This window comes from Tamandua tetradactyla, chromosome 10, assembly GCF_023851605.1.
Source record: "Tamandua tetradactyla isolate mTamTet1 chromosome 10, mTamTet1.pri, whole genome shotgun sequence".
Classification (NCBI taxonomy): domain Eukaryota; kingdom Metazoa; phylum Chordata; class Mammalia; order Pilosa; family Myrmecophagidae; genus Tamandua; species Tamandua tetradactyla.
Window position 1 is genome coordinate 94,845,991 of NC_135336.1, and position 21,877 is coordinate 94,867,867.

The window sequence follows — 21,877 nt, forward strand, 5'->3', positions numbered from 1 at the left end:
TATTGGGGCCCCTTGATCCTGCTCCTGAGGCCAGCACTGAGGACCTTCTTCCATGCTGCTGCCCATGGGTACCTGCCAAGGAGTTCTGGGATCCCAGTCCTCACTATCCTGTCACCCAGGGCACTAGAGTCTTTGCTGGAGCTAAGAGCCTTGAAGCCAGGGTCCAGCCCAACAAAGTGCACTCCCAAGCCACTGTCCTAGGAGACATTGAGGGAAGGAGCCTACATCTGACCCTGGGCTTCTGACCCCCAACTCCCCCAACCCCAAGAGCCTACATCTGACCCTGGACTTCGGGACAGTTCAGGTCCCCCTTCTCTCTGCTCAGTGGAACCGTCCTCTTTCCCCCTTCCTCTGCAAGACAAGTGGTATGATCTCCCATCATATACTGGCATCTCTCGCCTACCCTCCTCTCCCAACATACACCCCCTCCTATATGAGGTAAGGTGAGGATAGGGTGGGAGAATGCTGAGAAGAACCCCCTATTTGTGACTCCATGAACAATCCAGCCTCTGTGTGTGTGAGCCTGTGCAAGTTTTTTGTGCTCCCCAGACTTGCCTGTGGTTGAGGACTTCCTTTGAAATGGGTCTGGAAGGTGAGGTCCCAGAGGCCCACTCTGCCAGCATTGGGGGGACAGAACAAGGTTTCTGAGCCCTTGGTGCTGGGGATACTCTGGCCCTTTCCATGCAGCATTTTAGTTGTTCCTCATGGCAAACCCATGGAGCACCCCTTTTGGGAGACAAGTTGCTTAGAAAGAGAGCACACAGGTGCCCCCTCCTCTCCTTGCCAACCCAGAGAAGAATCCCTAGCCTCCTCTCTCTCTCTCTCTCTCTTTTTTTTTTTTTAACAAAAGAGATTCCTTTGTAAAAACATCCTCATAACGTACTCTTTAGAACTAAGGAGACCCAACCAAGACCAAGGAGCCTTCTTCACCATCCTTGGCTCCCCTCCATACCTCCTTTTCCTCATGTATGAAATGAGAAAACTGAATCAGGTATGGCCTGAGGTCCATTCGTCCTGAAAGTCAGTCTTTCTCTTGCAAAACAAGAGAGATGCTTGTGGTTGTACATATAAAAGTGTGTGTGTAGGGGTGGGAGAGAGTGTGCATATCTGCATACATGAGTATGTGTGAGTGGATTTATGTATGTGCCTCTGAGTGTGAGTGAGCTTTTTATATGTGTGTGGTTGTTGAGTGTGTTTGTGTGCCTGCTTGTGGGGATGTACAGATGTGTGCATGTGAATGTGGTAGCACATCTGTGACTGTGGATGTGTGTGGTGTGTGGCCTGTGTTGCATGTGTGAGTGCACACACACACGTGTGTTAACTCTTAAATTCCTGCGACCCACGTTGGAGGGCCTCGAGTTCAGTTTACCTCACCTCAGGCCTGGCACAGTCTGACAACTTCCCGCTGGGCCCTCCTACCTCCCACTTCCCCTGTTATTCTCAGCTCCCCATTGCTGGGAAGGAACTAGAATCATTAGAGTAATTATCAAATTACCTCCAGCCTTGCTCAGCTCACTTCTTGCTTTGACTGAGGCAAAACTCGCACCTCTGACTCCTCTGGCCTGGGAGAAAAGAAAGCTCCAAAAGCTTCAAGCTGATTCAGGATTCTGCCTGGAACAGCCGTCCTCAACCCAGGTACATTGAGGTATCATCTGGGGTGCTCAACCCCAAGCTCAGAGGCTCTGGTTGAGTTGGTCTTGGGTAGGGCCTGGGCACTGGGATTGTTACAAGCTTCCAGGTGAGTCTAAGGTACAGATTTCATACTCAAACTTCAACATCACTTGTACTGGCACTTGACAGCCCCAACAACTGCATGAGGCAGTTCCTTGAAATAAATCATGTGTGTTTATATATCCTGTTAGCTCTGATTCTCTGGAGGACACTAACTGATACATGTCCCTTCCAATTGCACCTTTAGTGGACAGTGGTTGCCTACCCACTTGCGTTTTCCCTTCCCCCTTCCAGGCAACACCCTGAATTTGGTTCAGGTGTTCATGCCTCTCCCACACATCTCAGATTATTTTGGAGGAAGCCAACCAACTCCAGCTTTGGGCATAAGCCAATCAACACATTCCACTCCAGTGCTCATCGCTGTGGTTTGGAGGTATGGATGTGACCTAAGCAATCCATGGGTAAACCTCAAGATTCCTGCTTGGACTTCTGGACACTTAGGTTTTGAGCGTGGGCCACACTTACTTCCCCGCATTTCCTCCTTCTCTATGAGGAGATCTGCCTTCAGTCCTTCATGCAAAATACCTCACCACCACATGCTCAGGCAAGTCTGGCCCCAGCAGGGGCTAGAGCCTGGGCTCAAGCTGGGCTCCCACTTTGTTTTCTGCTAATTAAACGTCCTAATATAACTCTGTGTTAAGTGTGTTTGCTTGGCAGGTGGTGTGGGATCAAGGGTCCTGCCTGGCTTGTAAAAGTAGCAGCCTCCCTCTGTGCTATAAAGAGATGTGCTCTGAAAGTGCTGGTTTGGACCTTTCAGGCAGCTCAGTGCAGAAGGTGTGTGTGTCAGGGCCTCACACAACCCAGGCAAATACTAATTACACTAGTAATAATACTCTCCAGGGATCTTTAGGATTTGTTCACACAAGAAAACAACACAGACATCCATTTCATAGAAATAAAGTGGCTTAATTTGACATTTATGACTTTTAATGGTAACTCAACAACAATCCTGCTGGTTGGTTTTACTTCATTACATTTTCCAGTGTGTCTAATTATGTTGCTAATGCTGATGATTGATGACATAAATATCTTTTCCTGCCATATCCTGAGTTTTTATGTTCTGCCTTGAGGTTTATCAATCCTTTTTTTGACTTTGGTGCATTATATTGTCCCAAGCCTCTGTTACAAAGAGATCATAAAGAAGTCTATCCTTCTGTCTCACACTGACATGGTCATGCCCACCGGGTCTTGGAGGAGTTGTCCAATTTGTAAGCAGGATGTTTATATGCTCGAGTCTATGCAGAACCTGGGAGAGGCCATAACCACTTCTAACAATGATCCCTCCTGAGTTTGTCTCCCTAGGGGACATTTATTACATCCCCAGGTCCTTGCTGGGCTCTTGGATTCCCTGACTGTTGACGTCATAGGGAGTTCTCCTGAAGCCCTCCCTTACACAACTAGAGTTAAAACAAATGAAAAAGAACCAAAAGCCTCAGAAATATGCAGGCACTTTCTCCTGGTTTCTATGACAAATATTTTATTGTAGTAGAACTTGACCCGAGCTGAGCATTAATTCCAGGCAATCAAAAAAGTGATTTATGAAAAAAGTGTCCCATGGTCTTATAAGTTTGGTTAAGGCTGTTTGTCCCATAAGGGTCACCTGCCCCCCATCCTATGCTCACATAACCACCATCTTTCTCACCTCCATCTTGGCTCTTAGGGCCCTACAGAACTACCCCCAGAACTGAGACAATAAATTTCTGTTGTTTTATGTCTGTAGTTGTATCAACCTTAGGAAGCTAAAGAGGATGTAAAGAGAACTTAAAGGGTGCCTGTTCTAGTTTGCTAGCTGCCAGAATACAACACACCAGAGACGGATTGGCTTTTAATAAAAGGGGATTTATTTCATTAGTTCTTCAGAGGAAAGGCAGCTAACTTTCATCTGAGATTCTTTCTTACGTGGGAAGGCACAGGTCGATCTCTGCTGGCCTTCTCTCCAGGCCTCTGGGTTCCAGCCACTTTCCCCAGGGTGATTCCTTTCCCAAAGGCCTGGGCTGAGCTGCAAGTGCTGAGATGAAGTATGCTGAACTGCTTGGGCTGTGCTATGTTGAGCTCTCTCATTTAAGCCCCAACCAATTAAGTCAAACATCATTCATTGCAGCAGGCATGCCTCCTAGCCAACTGCAGATGTAATGAGCAACAGATGAGGTTCACGTACCATTGGCTCATGTCCACGGCAACAGAACTGCATGCTTTCACCTGGCCAAGTTGACAACGAAATCTAACTACCACAGCTCCAAATACCCTGCCTGCCTCTGAGCGTTGTTCCCTGCCAGATGCACCATGCACCCTGGGCTATGCACCCCCAACCAGTGAGCTGGTCACATGAGGGAGCATATATTAGTTTGCTAAGGCTACCAGAAAGCAATATACTAGAAGTGGAATGGCTTTTAAGAGGGCATTTAATAAGTTACAAGTTTACAATTCTAAGGCCATAAATATGTCCAAACTAAGGCATCTAGAGAAAGATACCTTGGCTCAAGGGAGGCTGATCTGGGAAAGTACGTGGTTAGCATCTGCTGGTCCCTGTTTCCAGTTCATTGCTTCCAGCTTCCAGTGCCAGTATTTTCCTCTCTCAGCATCTGTGGGCCTTCATTTAGCCTCTCCGGGATACAACTCTGGGTTCTGGCTTGCTTAGCATCTCATATGAAGGCACATGGCAATGTCTGCTGGCTCCCTGCCCACGTCTAGGCCTCTGCTCTCTCTGTTGGCACTCCAAGCATCTCCAGACATCCGTGTCTCTGTCAGCACTGAAGCAACTGTTCCCCAAGCATCTGAATCTGAGGTTTCTCCAAAATGTTTTCCCTTTTAAAGACCCTTGTAAACTAATCAAGATCTACCTTGAATAAGTAGAGTCACATGTCCATCTAATCAAAAGACCACACTCACAATTTGGCAAGCCACATCTCTGTGGAGATAATCTAATCAAAATTTCCCACACTACAATATTAAATCAAGGATTAAAAGAAACAGCTGCCCCCACAAAATTGGATCAGGATTAAAGCATGGCTTATCAGGGGGTACATAATAGTTTCATGCCAGCACAGAGCCCATGACCCAGCTGTGGCCCATCAGAGCTGCCCACCCTCAGTGATGGTCCAAGTGATAGGCACCTGTTGTACATTGGTCTCTCCCTGGAACTTGAAACTTAAGCAGAGGCACAAAGAGAGAGATGGCGGAACTGAGTCAATTTCTCAGAGGATCTTAGAGAAAAGGCTCTTCAGTTGGAGTTACTGAGTGAGAACCTCAGATTGGCCTGACCCCTCTCCTTCCGGAGGCCTCAGTGAGCTGTGTCATTTGATTCTGTAAGCTACTTCAGTTGCCTTCTTCTTTTCTGTGTTGTTGCAGAAGTTAGGTAGAATTGGTCTCTGCTGTTATGAATGGAATTCTAACTTTATTTGAAGAGTGAGTTGGTGTAAATCTGTTCAAATAGAAGTCTGCACAATCAGGACAAGCTACAAGAATCAGAGCCCAATAAAGAAGATGGGCACACCACAGGACTAGTTTTTGATTCTGAGGGTAGTTATGAGATTTGCACATTCCACTAACCATGGTCTCTGTCAAGAACAGAGCACGTTGGTTCCCAGAATTCCAGACACCTTCTCTTCCTCTGTCCCTATAGGTAGCTCCTCTCAAGATTGGGGGGTAAGAAGAGATAAAGGTTTTCTTCTGAAATGGATATTATTTAAAACCGACACAGAATGGATCCAGTTAGCCACATCTAGGAATGGCTTCTTCTGGATATCCATGGCTGGTGGTACCAGGGTTTTTATCAAATGAAATCAAGATTACCAATCCTCAAGTGATTGGGCCACACCCACTTTAAATAAAATTATAATTGACTCAGCCACATTGTTTGGTGTGATGTAATTATAATTTTTTTTAAGAGAAAAAAAGACTTGAGAGACTACGCATTTGTTCGTATTTAACTGACACTTCACAGTGTGCCCATCTTCTTTATTTGGCCCAAGGACATGGGGTTGGCAGAGAGAGCGATTAATTGCTCTGAGCTTGGGCATTTTAGATTTGAGGGATTTGCACAAAACATTCAGCATCCTTAAGATTGTTTCCTACCAATTCTGCTTAAAATGGAGACTACGTAGGTCAAGTTCCCATCCAAGGACACACTTCCCAGACAAACTCTCAGACCAGCTCACCAGGCAGTAGATGAATTTGGATTAGTCATTAGTTAGATGGCCTGGAGATGTGTCCTTGGAGCTCATTGAGCAGTGTCTAGATGATAATAGAAAGATGGTGGATTTTTATCCTTAGGAAATACCTTTGGGGGTAGTTCCTGACCATATCTCTAAAGTGACAGACCCTGCCTTGGAGTTCATGGCAGTTTATTTACAGAGTTGGGAGTTGGGGATATTTTGATTTTCTAAGGTGTATAAGCAAATACTATGTAATGGGTTGGCTAAAACAATGGAATTTATTTGCTTATAGTTTTGAGGTAGGAAAATGTCAAAATCAAGGCATCATCAAGATGATGCTTTGTCCCCGAAGACGGTGGTATTCTGGACCAGTGGTATCCTTGGTTCCTGTGTTACATGGCAAGGCACATGGTGGAGTCTCCTGTCTCCCCTTTCTTCTGGGTTCCATTTCAGCTGCTTGTTTTCTCTCTCCCAGTCTGAATTAATTTCATCCTCTTATAAAGGACTCCAGTAATATGATAAAACCCATCTTGACTGAGGTGGGCCCTACCTTAACTGAAGTAGCTTCATCAAAGGGTCTTACATACAATGGGTTCACATCTATGAGACTGGATTAAATTTAAGAGCATGTTTTCGCGGTACATATTGTTCCAAAACGTCACAGGGAAATGGGCAAAATCTCATTAAATATTCTTTGAGAAGCCAAGTAATGAGAAACCTTATAAATGATCATTTGACTGGCATAAGAAACATACTGGGGCGGGCCATGGTGTCTCAGCAGGCAAGAATGCTTGCCTGTGATGCCAGAGGATCCGGGTTTGATTCCCGGTGCCTGCCCATGTAAAAAAAAATAAAAATAAAAATAATGGATTTATTTTCCCGTAAATATAAAAATACTATAAATATAAAAATATTCATGGAAGGAATGACCCCAACTTCCCAAATACCACATCACATCTCTCTCCTTTTCAAATTCCCCTTCAAGGCCTACTTCCTTCAGGAAAATATTAATCAGTGGAATCATTTAGGATATTTTTGGTTTCAGGGGACAGAAAACCTGGCTCCAGTGGACTTAAAGGGAATTTACTGACTCACAAACTGTCAAAATCCAGTGGCAAAGTCAGCTCTGGACAGTTTGATCATGATTCCAGCTGAATTTCGTTGTAATTTTTTCAGCTCTGCTCTCCTCCATGTTGGCATTTGCTCACAAGCTGTGTCATTCACGGTGGCAAAATGGTTCCTGTAATTTCAGGCTCAGATCTTCATTTAACACCATGCAGAGCAAAAGAGAGGTTTTGTGTTCCAGAATTCTCCTTTATGTTTTTAAGGTTATTCTGATCACGTCTGCTTGCTTAGGTCACATGTCCATCTTGGATCCAGTCACTGAGGCCAGTGTGGGAGGTAAGGGAATGTACTTATTGGATTAGCCTTGGTCTCTTATTCCAACCTTTGAACTAGAGGTAGTTTAAGCTTCCCTGAAGGCACATGGATCCCCACATGCAAACTAGGAACTGCTGGCTTAGGAAAGGGGAAAATGCATTATAGGGAGGCAACCAACAAGTTAGCATTGTACCAACTAACTCTTCCTGCCCCCAAACCTACTCAAGATCAGACCTTTCACTCCAAATTTTTTAAACTTTTTATTTTGAAATAATTTCAACCTTACAGGACACTTGCAAACATAAGCATACTCCATACAGAGAAATCCAACATACCTCACCCAAGATACCTGGATCTACCTATTTTAACATTTTGCTACCTTTGCCATATCATTCTATATCTTTCTGTCATCTATCTATATCTATCATCATCTTTCTATCATCTTATCTATTTTTCTGAACATTTACGAGCAGATTGCATGCATCATGTTTCTTGAACACATAATACTTCCATGAACATTTCCTATAAGCAAGGACATTCACTTATATAATCATCTTAAGTGAAGTTATCAAGTTCAAGAAATTTAATGTTGATATAAATTTTACATTCTATATTTCAATTTTTCTTATGACCCAATAATGTCCTTTTTGGGGGGGGGGGGGCGTGCATAGGCAGGCTCCAGGAATCGAACCCAGGTCTCCTGGCATGGAAGGTGAGAACTCTGCCACTGAGCCACCATTGCCTGCCCGATAATGTCCTTTTGAGCCTTTTCTCCTCCATTATTAGATCTCATGTATTGCATTTAATTGTCATTATCTCTTCAGTTTTTCTTTTGAATTGTGGAAAACTATATACATTGTATATCTGTCCCTCCCAAGCACACCATTCAGTGGGATTAATCATATTCACAATATTGCATTACCCTCACCACCATCCGTTACTGGAACTTTCCTTTCATGCCAAACTGAAGCCCTATCCTCATTTTGCATGAAATCCCCATTGCTCCTGCCCCCTGCCTCTGATAACCTGTACTCTGCTTCTGTCTCTGTGAGTTTGTATGTTCTCTGATATTTTCTCTGTGTTAGCCATAGGACTTACATTTAACATCCTAAATCCATAACAATCTTGTTTGCTTTGACTCCAACTTGACCATTTCAATAGCAAACATAAACTATGTTCTTATACTCCTCTGACCCCCCACATTTATGTGCTTTGTCACAAATTTCATATGATATGAACCCCAAACCATTTATTTATCCTTAAATTTTAGGCATTTGTCTTTTAGATCTATAGGAGGTAAAAAGTGGAGTCACAAATAAAAAATACAATAGTACTGGTATTCATATTTACCCATGTGATTATTTTTACTAGAGATCTTTATTTCTTCATGGCTTTAGTCAACTGACTAGTGTCCTTTACTTTCATCCTGCAGAATTCCCTTTAGCATTTCTTGTAAGGCTGGTCTATGGTGACAAAGCCCCTTAGCATTTGTTTATCTAGGAAGTCTTAATTCCTCCCTCTTGTTTTGAAAGACAGTTTTACTGGATACAGAATTCTTGGTTAACAATTTTTTGCTTTCAATACTTTAAAAATGTCTTCTCACTGCTTTCTTGCCTACATGGCTTCCAATGAGAAATCAAGGCTTAAAGTTATTGAGGCACCCTTGTATACGATAGGTCACTTTTCTTTCAGCTTTCAGAATTCTCTCTTTATCTTTGCCATTTGGCAGTCTGTTGAGAACATGGTGTGATGTGGGTCTTTTGTGTTTACACCCTTTGAAGTTTTTTGAGCATCTTGGGTGTGCGTATTCATGTTTTTCATTAAATTTGGGGAGTTTTCTGCCATTATATCTTTGAATATTCTCTCTGGCTCTTTATTTCTTCTCCTTCTGGGACTCCCATATTGCATGCTTGGTGGTGTCCCACAGGGTCTTCAGGCTCTGTTCATTTTTCTTTATTCTTTCCTCTTTATGTTCCTCAGACTGGGTGATTTCAATTGTCTTATCTTCACGTTCACTGATTCTTTCTTCTGCCAGCTTGAATCTGCTGATAAATCCCTCTTGGGAATTTTTTATTTCTGTTACTGTGATCTTCAGCTGTTTGGTTCCTATTGGTAATTTCCATCTCTATTTCTATTCTCTTCGAATTCATCTATTGTTTTCCTGATTTTCTTTAGTTCTTTGTCCATGTTTCTTTAGCAAATTGAGCGTGTTTAGGACCACTTTTAAAAGTTTTTGGAATGTCCTAGGTCTGATCCTCCTCATTGATGGTTTCTAATACTTTAACCTTTTCCTTTGCCTGAGGCATCATTTAATATTTCTTTGTATGTTTTGTAATCTTTTGTTGAAATCTAGATATTTTGATATTTTAGTGTGTTATCACTGGAATTTAGAGTTTGGGTTATCTGTTCCTTAAACTTGTATCCAGCTACTGTTATGAGAGACCTTTCCTTGAATGCCAGGAGCTAACAATAACAACAACAACAAAAGATAAAGATAAAAAAAGAAAACACTTTTCTTAGTGTTTGTAGATTGACCTGTGTGTAGTGTTCTCCTTTAGGACTTATCCGTACAATAAGTTTGGGGAGTAGATCTAGGCCAAGGTTTAAGGATCCACCTGGTCTCTTCTGTGCATCCCTCTTGTCTTGGCCATGTGCATGGTCCTAGGAATTCCCCCATTTGCAAAGATATGAATGTCCCTTCTTCTCTAGGAAATAGTTCCTTCATGGCCCTGGGGCACTGCACTATATATCCTACAGCCAGCAATCCCTTGATCCAGGTAACGCAACTTAACTGCTTTCCCATAGCATTCTGTAGGAGAGCATGGTGAGCTGCCTTCTACATACAGGACAAGTATTGGGAAAGCAGTCCCTCAGGCTACCCCCAGAGAGATTGGACCAGACATATATGCTCTCAGTATGTGCACAAGAGTTACTCTGTTCCCTCCATAACCTGGGCCAGGAATTTGCACTGGGAGTGTGGATTAGCTCCATGCCAAGCTAGTGAGTAGTGGGGAAGGGCCAGCCTTGTGTGTCAGGAGCTCCTACCACTTTAAAGTGGCCTAATTCTTGATTCCTTACTTACTCTGTTACTGTTATTCTTTAACAAACTTTTGGAGATTTTCTTTCTTTTTTTTTTTTTACATGGTCTGGCGCCAGGAATTGAACCAAGGTTTATGGGATGGCAGGGGAGAATTCTGCCTGCTAAGCTGTAGTGACCTGCCCTCTTTTGGAGATTTTAGAAAGGTGTTTCTGTCAGTTCTTGCTGGTTGCTCAAAGCTTCTGTGTGAAGACAGAACCCTTAAGCATGTCACTCAGCCTTTTATTCAAAGTGATACCCTTTCACTTCAATTTTAATGCTTCTTATCCACTGCAGATTATATTTCGTGCCTGTCCTGTAAGCATCTAAAACATAAGAATAAAGCCAAGCCTTAAATGTTTTGTTTTTTTTTTCACATGGGCAGGCACCGGGAATTGAACCTGGGTATCTGGCATGGCAGGTGAGAACTCTGCCTGCTGAGCCACTGTGGCCCACCCACCAAGCCTAAACTGTATAAACAGACTAACACTTTGGTTTCCAACTTGTGGGGTGATTATGATGTGAAAAATATGAGAAAAAAAATAATACTTGAAAGTAGATCTCACGTTCCAAAAAACAAAATTTGGCTTTAATTTTTTTTCATGTTTTTTTGTTTTAATTCTTTATGAAATCATAGAGCTAGTTGCAGACTACTTTCTGCAGGCCAGCAAACAAGATATTTTTATCCCCAGGATGTAGCCATATTCCCAACTGGATGAACTTCATAGACATTGGTTAAAAAATGTAATTTTTCTTTTTGCTTGCTGACAGCCATTGCAAAAATTCAGTTAACCACAATCTCTCCTAACTTAACCAGTCATCAGACAATATCATATCTTTTTTTTAGGCAGAGACAAGCATATAAGTAATGGACATTTGTGAAACAGCTGAGGGAGTCATATGATGTCTGATGTAACAAACCCTAAGCAGGATCTATTCTGTCTATATCTAAAATCTGAATCTCATGGACTTCATTCAGTGTTGTTCATCACCAGTTCTGCAGATGGATTCTCCTGTAGAACAAGGTAACCCAGCCACTGCTTAGAAATTGCCAGTGGACTGGGAGTTTCTCATTCCACTATAACATCCCCACAGCCTTCAACATCAAGCATGACCAACAATCATCAACATCAAGCACCGGCATTACCCTCAACATAACCATCACCACCACCGTCAACATCAACCATCACCACCACCATCAGCATCAACCATCACCACCACCATCAGCATCAACCACTACCACCACCATCAGCATCAACCATCACCACCACCATCAACATCAACCATCACCACCACCATCAGCATCAACCACTACCACCACCATCAGCATCAACCATCACCACCACCATCAGCATCAACCATCACCACCACCATCAGCATCAACCACTACCACCACCATCAACATCAACCATCACCACCACCAACATCAACCATCACCACCACCATCAGCATCAACCACTACCACCACCATCAGCATCAACCATCACCACCACCATCAACATCAACCACTACCACCACCACAAGGCTTATATTTACATACTTATTTTACTTTTCAAAATGCATTCATATGCAGGATCTGATGAAATCTTATCTATTTTGTAAAGTTGGTAGAACTGGCATTATTATTCTCATTTTACCTATACAGAAACTATGATCCTGAGTGGTTTTAAGAGGTATGTGCAAAGACATAAAAGTGGACACAAATTAAATGCAAACAAGAGTCTGGTTCTTTTTACTCCAAAGTCCATGCTGTTTTCATTAATCTACTCTCTCCCTGAAGAAGAATTCCTGGCTTATTCTGATAACAATTTTGGTCCAAAATTAGAGTCAGAATCCTTAGAAGGAAATGGGCCTTTGGATCAGCCCACACATTTCATGTTCTTCACTAGATATGCTAAGTTTATGTGACCACTTCCCTCCCTGCAATAAATTGAATTTTAACCCAGATCGTTTGTCTCCAAATTCAGCCTCCTTTCTATGACAAGCGACTGAGTCTTGGCTTCCTCTGAGATCCAAGGTCTCAGTTTTGGAATCTAATCTGTTCTATTGATGCCCCATGCCCTTCCCAGAGGCACACAGGCTTTTTTAGTGAAGGGAGAGTGTGGTTGGAAGCTGCTGCCATGCTCACTCCTGTTAAGCTACCAGGAAGTCTAGGAAGGAATTAGGATACAGATTTCACTCATACCCTTATCAGCTGGAAGTGTCCTAGGCTCAGGGATTCTCCTCTACCCCCCACCCAAGGACTTGACTCCTCTCTCAAGGTTCCAAGTAAACTCAAAACAGCACCCACTGCAGGAAGGTTGGGGCCTCCCCTTTGATGGCTTACTTGCCTCAACTTTCAAGGGATCCCTTGGGTTTGGGTTTGGAGCCCACTCTCTCCATACTTTAGCCCCAGACTGGCCTGGTTGGGCTCCAGGACAGCTCTGTTGCTAATGGTCAATGTGGGACATTTGGCTGTCTTGCTCTGGAGCCCTTTCATTTTGAGTTCAGAGGTCAAGTTTGAGTAATAAATATCCTCCAAGGACTTATCAGTCTTCCTGAGGATGTTGCTGGCCAACCGGAGGAGAAAAATCACCCCATAGATGCCGATGATGGTGAGGATGTACCAGGCAGCACTAGTCCCATCTGGAAGCTTCAGGGCCCTGGTAGAGTTGGTGCCATTCTTTCCCTCCATGTGGTTCTCAGCAGGCACCACAGGAAAGCACGGGTCTAGGTGTGGTTGGGGCCCTCTGAGGACTCCACTGGATCACTGAGAAACAAAGAGGCCCAGATGAGACCCTACATCCTGGGCTGAGCATTGGCTGGCCAAACTAATGGGACTGCTAAAGAGCCTTTCACTGTTGATAGCCAAGAACCTAACCACATATATGTCAATATATATTTTTAAAAACTAATAATGTTCAAAACGCCAAGTTTTTGAATAGAAGATATAACCTCATAAAGATGATGATTATATTTAAAATAACCTATATGATTAACACAATTGCAATAAAAGAAATCAGTAAGATAAGTACATAGAATCTTTTTTTTATTTTATGGGCAGGCACTGAGAATCGAACCCCAACCTTTGTCATGGCAGGTGAGAACTCTGCCTGCTGAGCCACCATGGCCCACCCAGTGCATAGAATCTTGAGTAGGGTATGAGATCTTATTGATTTTACAGGTTAGAATGATGCTCTGATATATCCTAGAATAATTTGGGCAGAGAATAAAATAGAATTTGCAAAGTCCCCTTGTGGGGCTGGGGCAAAAGGAGGAAAAACTCAACTTCCCATTTGGGGAATTCCTGATAATTCTTGCAAGCAGTGGTGACAACTAAATCAATAGGCTGGGCCCTTGATCTTAGGGTTCACTTCTATGAAACTTATTCCTGCAAAGGATAGGCTAAGCCTACTTAAAACTAGGCCTAAGAGTCACCCTCAGAGAACCTCTTTTGTTGTTCAGATGTGGCCTGTCTCTCTAAGCCAACTTGGCAGGTGAACTCACTGCCCTCCTCCCTAAATGAGACATGACTCCCAGGGTTGTAAATCTCCCTGGCAACATGGAACAGAACTAAGAGAGATTCTCTGGGACCCAGCATCATGGGATTAAGAAAAATTTCTTGATCAAAAGGGGCAAGAGAGAAATTAGACAAAATAAAGTTTCAGTGGCTGAGAGATTTCAAACAGAGCCAAGAGGTTATCCTGGAGGTTATTCTTATGCATTATATAGATATTCCTTTTTAATTTATGGTTTATTGGAATGGCTGGAGGTAAGCACCTGAAACTGTAGAGCTGTGTGACAGTAGCTTTTATTCTTGAAGAGGATTATATAATGATACCGCTTTTATAATGTGACTGTGATTGTGAAAAACTTGTGTCTGAGGCTCCTTTAATCCAGGGTATGGACAGATGAATAAAAAACATGGCTAAAAAAGATATAAATAATAGGGAGGATAAGGGGTAAAATAAATAGGGTAGATTGAAATACTAGTGTCAATGAGAGGGAAGGGTAAGGTGTATGGGATGTATGAATTTTTTTCTTTTTATTTCTTTTTCCGGAGTGATGCAAATGTTCTAAAAATGATCATGGTGATGAATGCACAACTATGTGATGATATTGTGAGCTGTTGACTGTACACCCTGATGGACTGTATGTGTGTAAAGATTTTTCAATAAAAATATTTTTTAAAAAAGATATTGGTAAGATTTATTTGTGAAATAGGCATATGATTTCTCAGGTTTAAATAGAAAAATAAACTGTCAAGACCAAATAGGAAAAATCTGAGGAAAAAAAAAAAAGAGTTACAGATGGAAACTAAATCAGCCAGAAACTTAAATATATTATAAAACTACCATATGTAAAACTTCAACATAAATAAAATGTGATACTGGCACACAGACAGGTAGATCAGCAGAAAAAAAAATAAAACACCATGAGTAGGTTGGAAATTGGAATGTGGTAGATAATAAAGAGCCGTTTCTGATCGGTAGAGAAAAGATGGATTATTTAGTAAGTGGTATTGGGACACGCTAGAGTTGGCTCCTTATCTCTCAGCTTGTGTCCAAACACAGTCTAATGAATCAAAGGTTTTAACTTAAAAAAGTGAAACAAATGTACTAGAAAAAGGCACGGCAGATTTTTTACCTTTATTTTTTTCAGAATGTGATATCCTTTCTAGGCATAACACAAAAATCTAGAAGCGCAAAAAGAAAATATTGTTCAATTAAACTCTACACAAAAATTTAAAAATTTCATTTCGTAGTAAAAATACCATAAAGCCACAAGATAATTGAATAATTTGGAGAATAATCTAATTTATACCACAAAAGGCTAATTTTCTTAATAGCCTTCAGTTCTGTAAGAGAAATGCAAAAACAGTAGAAGCATGTGCAAAAGGACATGGAAAAACAGGTCAAAGAAAAGGAGATTGACCTTGAACATGCAAAAAGATTCTCCACGTAATTTATAAAAAGAGAAATGCAAATTAAAACTAGAATAACATAATTTTTTTTATCTATTGTGTTTGCAAACTCACGATATTTCAGAATACTCCAGGTGAATAAGTCTGTGGGGTTGTCCAGCCCTGACTGAATTGCCAGTAAAAGTGCATCTGCATTCAACCATATGGCGGGCATGCAGATAAGAGCTAGCAGTATCACAAATGTGCTTACCTTTGACTCAGCAATTCAACCTCTAAGAATTTATCTGGAAGATACTCTAGAATGTGTTGAAAAGGATGTATCCTCAAGGATACAAGGTTGGTCATTGTAGCATTGCTTCAATAGCTTGGGGCAGTCTAAATAGCATCAATTGGGGGCTGCTTAAATGAGTTTTGCAGATTTCATACAGTGGAATATAATGCAGCCTTGAAAAGTAATGAATTTTCTTCAAGGAAAACCATTGTCCTCCCCCCTACATAGGACATGACATTCAGGGGTGACAGTCTCCCTGACAATGTGGGACATAACTCCCAGGGATAAGTCTGATCCTGACACCGTAGGATCAACAATGTCTTCTGGACCAAAAAGGGGAAAAGCAATGTAGCAAAATAAGGTATCAGTGACTAAGAGAGTTCAAATAGAGTACAGAGGCTATTCTGGAGACTACTCTTAGACAAGCTTCAGCTACATATTGCTAATCGCCACAGTTTGCCAACTCCCAACCAAGATCATTTCTGTTAAACCTAAAAAACACCCAGGACTCTATCTGAGATTCTACAAAAGTTTTACGCAACTAGGTTTACATTTCAGAAACCTAAAACCTTCAGATGGTTTCCAGACCAGATAAATCCTGAAACCCAGAGGTGCCAGTCTCTCCAAGAACATCAACCAGTTCCTTCCCCCATCCCATATTTTCAACATGAAAAAGTTAGAAGTGGCATAACCCAAATATACCTAAAGACTGGGAAAAAGATCAAAGGAGGAGTTATAACAGAGAAGATATGGTTTAACAAATAAGTATGACTACTGAATCATTATATTGACATTTCTGTTCCGTCTCCAGTGTCTTGGAGAAGCTCAAAGGAAAAACCTGAAGTTGCTAAACTGTAACCCATACCAAACTCTGAAATCTGTTCTATAACTACTTGTTAAAATGTACTTTAAATTTTATTTCTTTTTTTGTGCATATGTTCTATCTCACAATAAAAGAATGTTAAAAAAAATTTTTAAGTGAGCTTTTTAGGTACTAAATACAAATAAGTGAAGAGTAAGCTAACCAACATAGCATACAGTACATAACCATTAGAATAAAAAAGGGGGAGGCATTTAATTTCTTGTAGTGTATATATGTAAAGAATATATTCAAGAGGATATGCAAGAAATTGCTACCTGTTGGCACCTTTGAAGAAGACAAGCAGAAAGAAATTTATGTTTGCCTATATGCCCTTTTGTGCCATGCGTTTTTACTTTATAAAAGAAATTAATTTAAAAATGAAAGAGCACAAGATAACATTTTTCTGTTCTCCTTGGTGAAGTGCCTCTAGGTAAATAGTAGAGCTTTGGGCTCTGGCAAAACCAGGGAATTAAGCTCTCAATTGCTGTTTGATTCAAAACTTCTTACTCTACTGGGGAAGCCAGTGAGGAAAATAAAACAATGAAAACCAGAGAAATAGTACTGAATCCTATTAAACGTTTTCCAGTTGAGCTTTACTGGTTCAAATCCCCTTTTCTTGCTCCATGTGAATAGGAATGTATTCAGAGATATCATAGGTTAATTTCCATAGCCTGCTGGGTGGATTAAAGGTTCTCAATAAGGGCTTCATGTTTGATGCTTCTTTTTTTTTTTTTTTTTTTGCTAGTTCATATTGCTAATGTAAGATGCCAATTTTTTATTTATATTTAGTTGCCAAAATAAGAGGATCCCAAAATTTTGATGAAGGGAAGAACTATTTAAAATAATTCAAAGACCATATATGACAAAGTCCAGGATAAATGAACAGATTGAATTTTGTAAAATTGGTCAATAATAATAAAGAAGAAAAAACAGAAAATGAAAAAAAAATCATCAATAATAAAAAAAAATCATAAATTAGGTACCATTGTCAGTAGGATTGTTTGAGACCTTGAAGTAAGTAAGAATGGGGGGAGGGAGGTTCACAATTATTAAAAATCAAACCAACCCAACAAGAAGATTAACTTTAAGGCAAGATAACTCATTTGAACTCAGGATACATATATGAAATCAGAGAAATTTCTGTAAATTGTTATAGAATGATGTGATATATATAAATACATATAAAATACATCAGTGAAGAACCCAATACAGAACAATAAGTCATTTTAAAACCAGCCCATTTTCCAAAGGAAAGAAACCCACAATATGAATGAATGATTGCGATACATTGTACTTCACCTTTCTTTTTTAAAAAAAGATATAAGTGATTTAGGTTATATCTCAATGGATAAACACGTTCTGCAAAAGAGAGAAACATTTTTGTCTGTGACATTTTGTACTTGTAACTTACTGATGTGAAATACATGAGTAGCTCTGGGACTGCCCCTCCTGGCATCATAGCAGAATACTTACATTCCCTGGGTGGTCTTTTCCTTGGCCGGTTTCCCTTGGGGAGGCAAGTTTTAACAGCTGCCGTGGAAAGAGATGATTAAAAGACAACTCCTTTCTCCTTGCAAATAGTCATAGTTGTCCTGCACTGAGTTCCTGAGCAGGGAGTAACATGATACGCCAAGAATTTTAGGCCAGTATCAAACAGAAACTTAGCAGAGAGTGAGTGGATGAATTTTCTCTCATTCAATTAATCTGGGGCTCCAAGTCTATGTCTTCTGTTGGTCAAGACTAAAAGAACTTCCTGGCACTGGCTTGTTAAAAGGGCTATCGCAGAAGACGTTTTTTAAACGTCCCAGTCCCAGGGAGTCTCCAGCTCTCCTGCATTCCTTCAGGCTGGCAGTGGTGGGAGCTCTGCCTGAGACTGGCTCACCAGCTTATAGCCTGGAAGCTTCCTGAATTCCCCTGTTCTGCACCTGTCACGGGCGTGGCAGAGGGCCAGGTGTGGCGGAGACCCATCATCAGAGGAAACTCACCCGCTTCCTCTCAGACTGTGTCCTGGATGAAGAAACCCCCCGGGGCAGGAAAGGAACAGGCCTGAGGACACACCTGCAGGACACACCTGAGTGGCATGGCCACCTGGTTCCCTCAGGGGTCAATGGGGAATGGGCTCAAGGGCCAAGCTGTGAGGAATGGATCTTCTATTTGCCATACCCCTGAGTCCAGGCCTCTTTGTAAGGAGATTTAACTGGGAAGTGCTAGAATGAGTGTAGGGAAGAGGGATACAGGAGAGGAAAAAGGCAGAAGATTTTGGCAGGTCACCTAATGCAGCCATCATTCTCAGCCCTGTTTCTCCTGAATCCTCATTACTACAGCTGAAACCTGCCAAGCTTGGGAGGGTTGTTGGCTTTTAAGAATTAATATTTTAAAATTTCCATCAATAAAATGTAATGCTGTGTTCCAGTAGCCATGTTTCTTGATGATGATTGAACAATGATTTAGCTTTCACAATGAGACTCTGTGAATGTGAAAACCTTGTGTCTGATGCTCCTTTTAGCTACTATATCAACAGAAGAGTAGAACATATGGAATAAAAATAAATAATAGGGGGAACAAATGTCAAAATAAATTCAGTTTGAAATAGTGGTAAATGAAAGCGAGGGGTAAGGGGTATGGTATGTATAATCTTTTTTTTCTCTATTATCATTTTATTTCTTTTTCTGTTGTCTTTTTATTTCTTTTTCTAAATCGATGCAAATGTATTAAGAAATGATGAATATGTAACTATGTGATGATATTAAGAATTACTGATTGTATATGTAGAATGGAATGATATTTAAATGTTTTGTTTGTTAATTTTTTTAATTAATTAAAAAAAAGAGAAAATAATAATACTGTTATAGAATTGTGTCCCCTAAGAAGATGTGTGGAAGTTCTAACCTCCAGTTCCTGTAAATGTGACCTTATTTGGGATAGGACTTTGCAGATTAATCAAGTTAAGATGAGGCCATACTGAAATAGGATGGACCCTAATCCCATATCACTGTTGTTATTATAAAAAGAGAGGAGACACAGACACACAGAGAAGGCAGAAGACTATGTGAAGACAGAGATGGGGCAAAGTGATACATCGAAAAACCAAGGAATTCCAAAGATCGCCTGCAAACACCAGGAGCTAGAAAAAGCAAGGAAGTATATTTTCCTACAGGTTTCAGAGGGAGCATGGCCCTGCTGACACCTTGATTTTGGACTTCAAACCTCCAGAACTGTGAGCCAGTAAATTTTCTGTTTCTAGTTTGTAGTATTTTGTTACAGCAGCCCTAGGAAACTAATAAAAATGCAGACCCAAAAAAAAAAATTTCCATCAATAGAAGACTAGTAAAATAAATTACTATAAAGGCCACATGATCCAGCAATTCCATTCCTGGGTATATTTCCCAAGAGAGATTAAAAACATATGTGCACAGGTGGGCCACAGTGGCTCAGAAGACAGAGTTCTTGCCTGCCATGCTGGAAACCTAGGTTTGATGGTTCGATTCCTGGTACCTGCCCATGCGAAAATATATATATATATATATATATTTTTTTTTTTATATAGCCACATAAAAACATACACGAGGGTTCATAGTGTTACTTATAATAGCCAAAAAGTGGAAACAATCCAAATGTCCCCCAACTGATGGAATGGATAGGTGCTAAATTCGTATAATGCAGTCTTATTCGACAATAAAAATTCTGATAAAATTTGTTTTGATACATGCTACAACATGGATGAAGCTCAAAAACATTATGCTAAGGGAAAAAAGCCAGTTGTAAAGGACCACAGAGTATATGATTCCATTTATAAGAAATGTCCAGAATAGGCAACTACATAGAGACAAAAGAAGATCAGTGGTTACCTGGGGTTGGCAGGACTGGGGGTTGGGGGTGGGGTTTTTTTAAAAGAGCATGAAAATGTTTTAAATTAATTAATTAAACTAATTGTGGTAATGGATGCGCAGCTTGGAATACAATAAAAGCCATTGAATTTTATATTTTAAATAGGTGAATTGTAAGGTATGTGAATTATGTTTCAATAAAGCAGTTAAAAATTATAATATAGGTATCCAATTGAATACTATACAACTGTAAAATAATAGAATGAAGCTATTTATATTGATATGTAAAGATCTCCAAAGCATATTGCTAAATTTAAAAAGAAGAGAGTATGTTTCCATCTACATAAAAAAGTGACAGAAAAGTGTGTGTGTATATGAATACGTATACATATATATGTATATATATGCATGTGCATGTGTATATGTATATTTTGTATGTAAGCATTCAAAAACAGCTGGAAAAATGCCCAAGAAAGTAAGAACAGGAGTTATCTTGGGGAAGGAAAGAACTGGGTAGATGGAGGGCAGGGCTGGGAGGGAGAATTTTCACGGTACATTCATTTAGAATTTTTTTTCTTTTCTTTTTTTTTTCACATGGGCAGGCACTGGGAATTGAACTCGGGTCTCTGGCATGGCAGGCAAGAATTGTGCCACTGAGCCACCGTCGCACTGCCTTTCACTGCATATTCATTTAGAATTATAACCATGTGTATATATTACCTATTCAATATCAAATATAACCATGAACAAAATTTAAATCTGTGCTGAAGTTCTAAATCAGGCTCTTGCTGTTTCTTGCTATTGGATGGACCATGGCATTTCTCACTCAGCTGCACAGAAAGGGATTTCCATCCGTTGGTAGTAAGAGTCAAAAAGGGGGCAGACCATGGGGTCGCCGATAATGAAGGACTGGAGGCTCTGATCCCAGCTGTCCTATGCTGTGTGGCCCTGGGCAAGTCTTTCCACCTCTCTGAGTCACAGTTTCCTTATATGTAAGTGGAGGCAGTGGAGAACAAACACAAGCTCATATCCTCTGGTCCCAGAGAAGGAAGGAAGCTGTGTGGGAAGAGCCACTCCTCGGTGGAGCTGAGTCGAGTAGGGTGCTGCAGGCAGTCTGCCAACACCAGCATGCCTTGAGAGAGGGAGGGTCTTATCAAGCAGCTGGCATGTAAGAGGTGGAAGCTTTGGAGAATACGTCATTTGGGAAGTCAACAGGTTCTATAGCATTCAGCTCAGCAGGATGTTGGCATGGGTGTAGGATGCTGGTGTAGGGAATGATAAGCTCCAGGAAAATGGGAGAAACCATATGGCCTCAAGGAGAGTCAAGTCCAAATGGGAAAAGGGGGTACTAGTGTCATGGAATAGTTTCCAGCCAAGTGCTTTCCATGCTATCTTGTTTCTGTCTCCTAGAATCCCTATGAAGCAGGGAAATGTGGCTTATATGGAAAACCAGAAACACTATTTTTAGAAAGGTTCTGCCATGACTGTGGCCCCCTGGTTTCACCTGGTTGTCCCTGGAGGTGGGTAGGGGTTGTCAAGGTCAGGGTCAGCACAGTGCTGGGCAGCTGCCCACCTTCGTCTTATGCATTGTGGATGATGCCTGCTGTTTGCCATTCCCAAATGTTGACAAAACAGTGGAATGGAACAACCTGTACCACTATGAAGGCCAAGAA

At 41.1% G+C, this 21,877-nt stretch overlaps 1 protein-coding gene across 1 annotated transcript; it reads right to left on the reverse strand.

The window, feature by feature from the left end:
• Window positions 1-12,679: 12,679 nt before the first annotated feature.
• On the reverse strand, window positions 12,680-18,345 carry SMIM34 (small integral membrane protein 34). The gene is made up of 2 exons (XM_077117503.1): window positions 18,303-18,345; window positions 12,680-13,050 (listed from the first exon to the last, which is right to left on the reverse strand). Exons 1-2 carry the CDS (start codon window positions 18,343-18,345, stop codon window positions 12,680-12,682), a joined length of 414 nt encoding a protein of 137 aa, XP_076973618.1.
• Between the last annotated feature and the right edge of the window lie 3,532 nt (window positions 18,346-21,877).

Excerpts from the sequence above, each read along its gene's own strand:
- SMIM34 (XM_077117503.1), bottom strand. The coding sequence starts at position 18,345 with ATGGGTCTCCGCCACACCTGGCCCTCTGCCACGCCCGTGACAG. Across the intron at positions 13,051-18,302 it reads CTCTGCCACGCCCGTGACAG|ACCCGTGCTTTCCTGTGGTG; the intron begins GTGCAGAACAGG and ends AACCACACCTAG.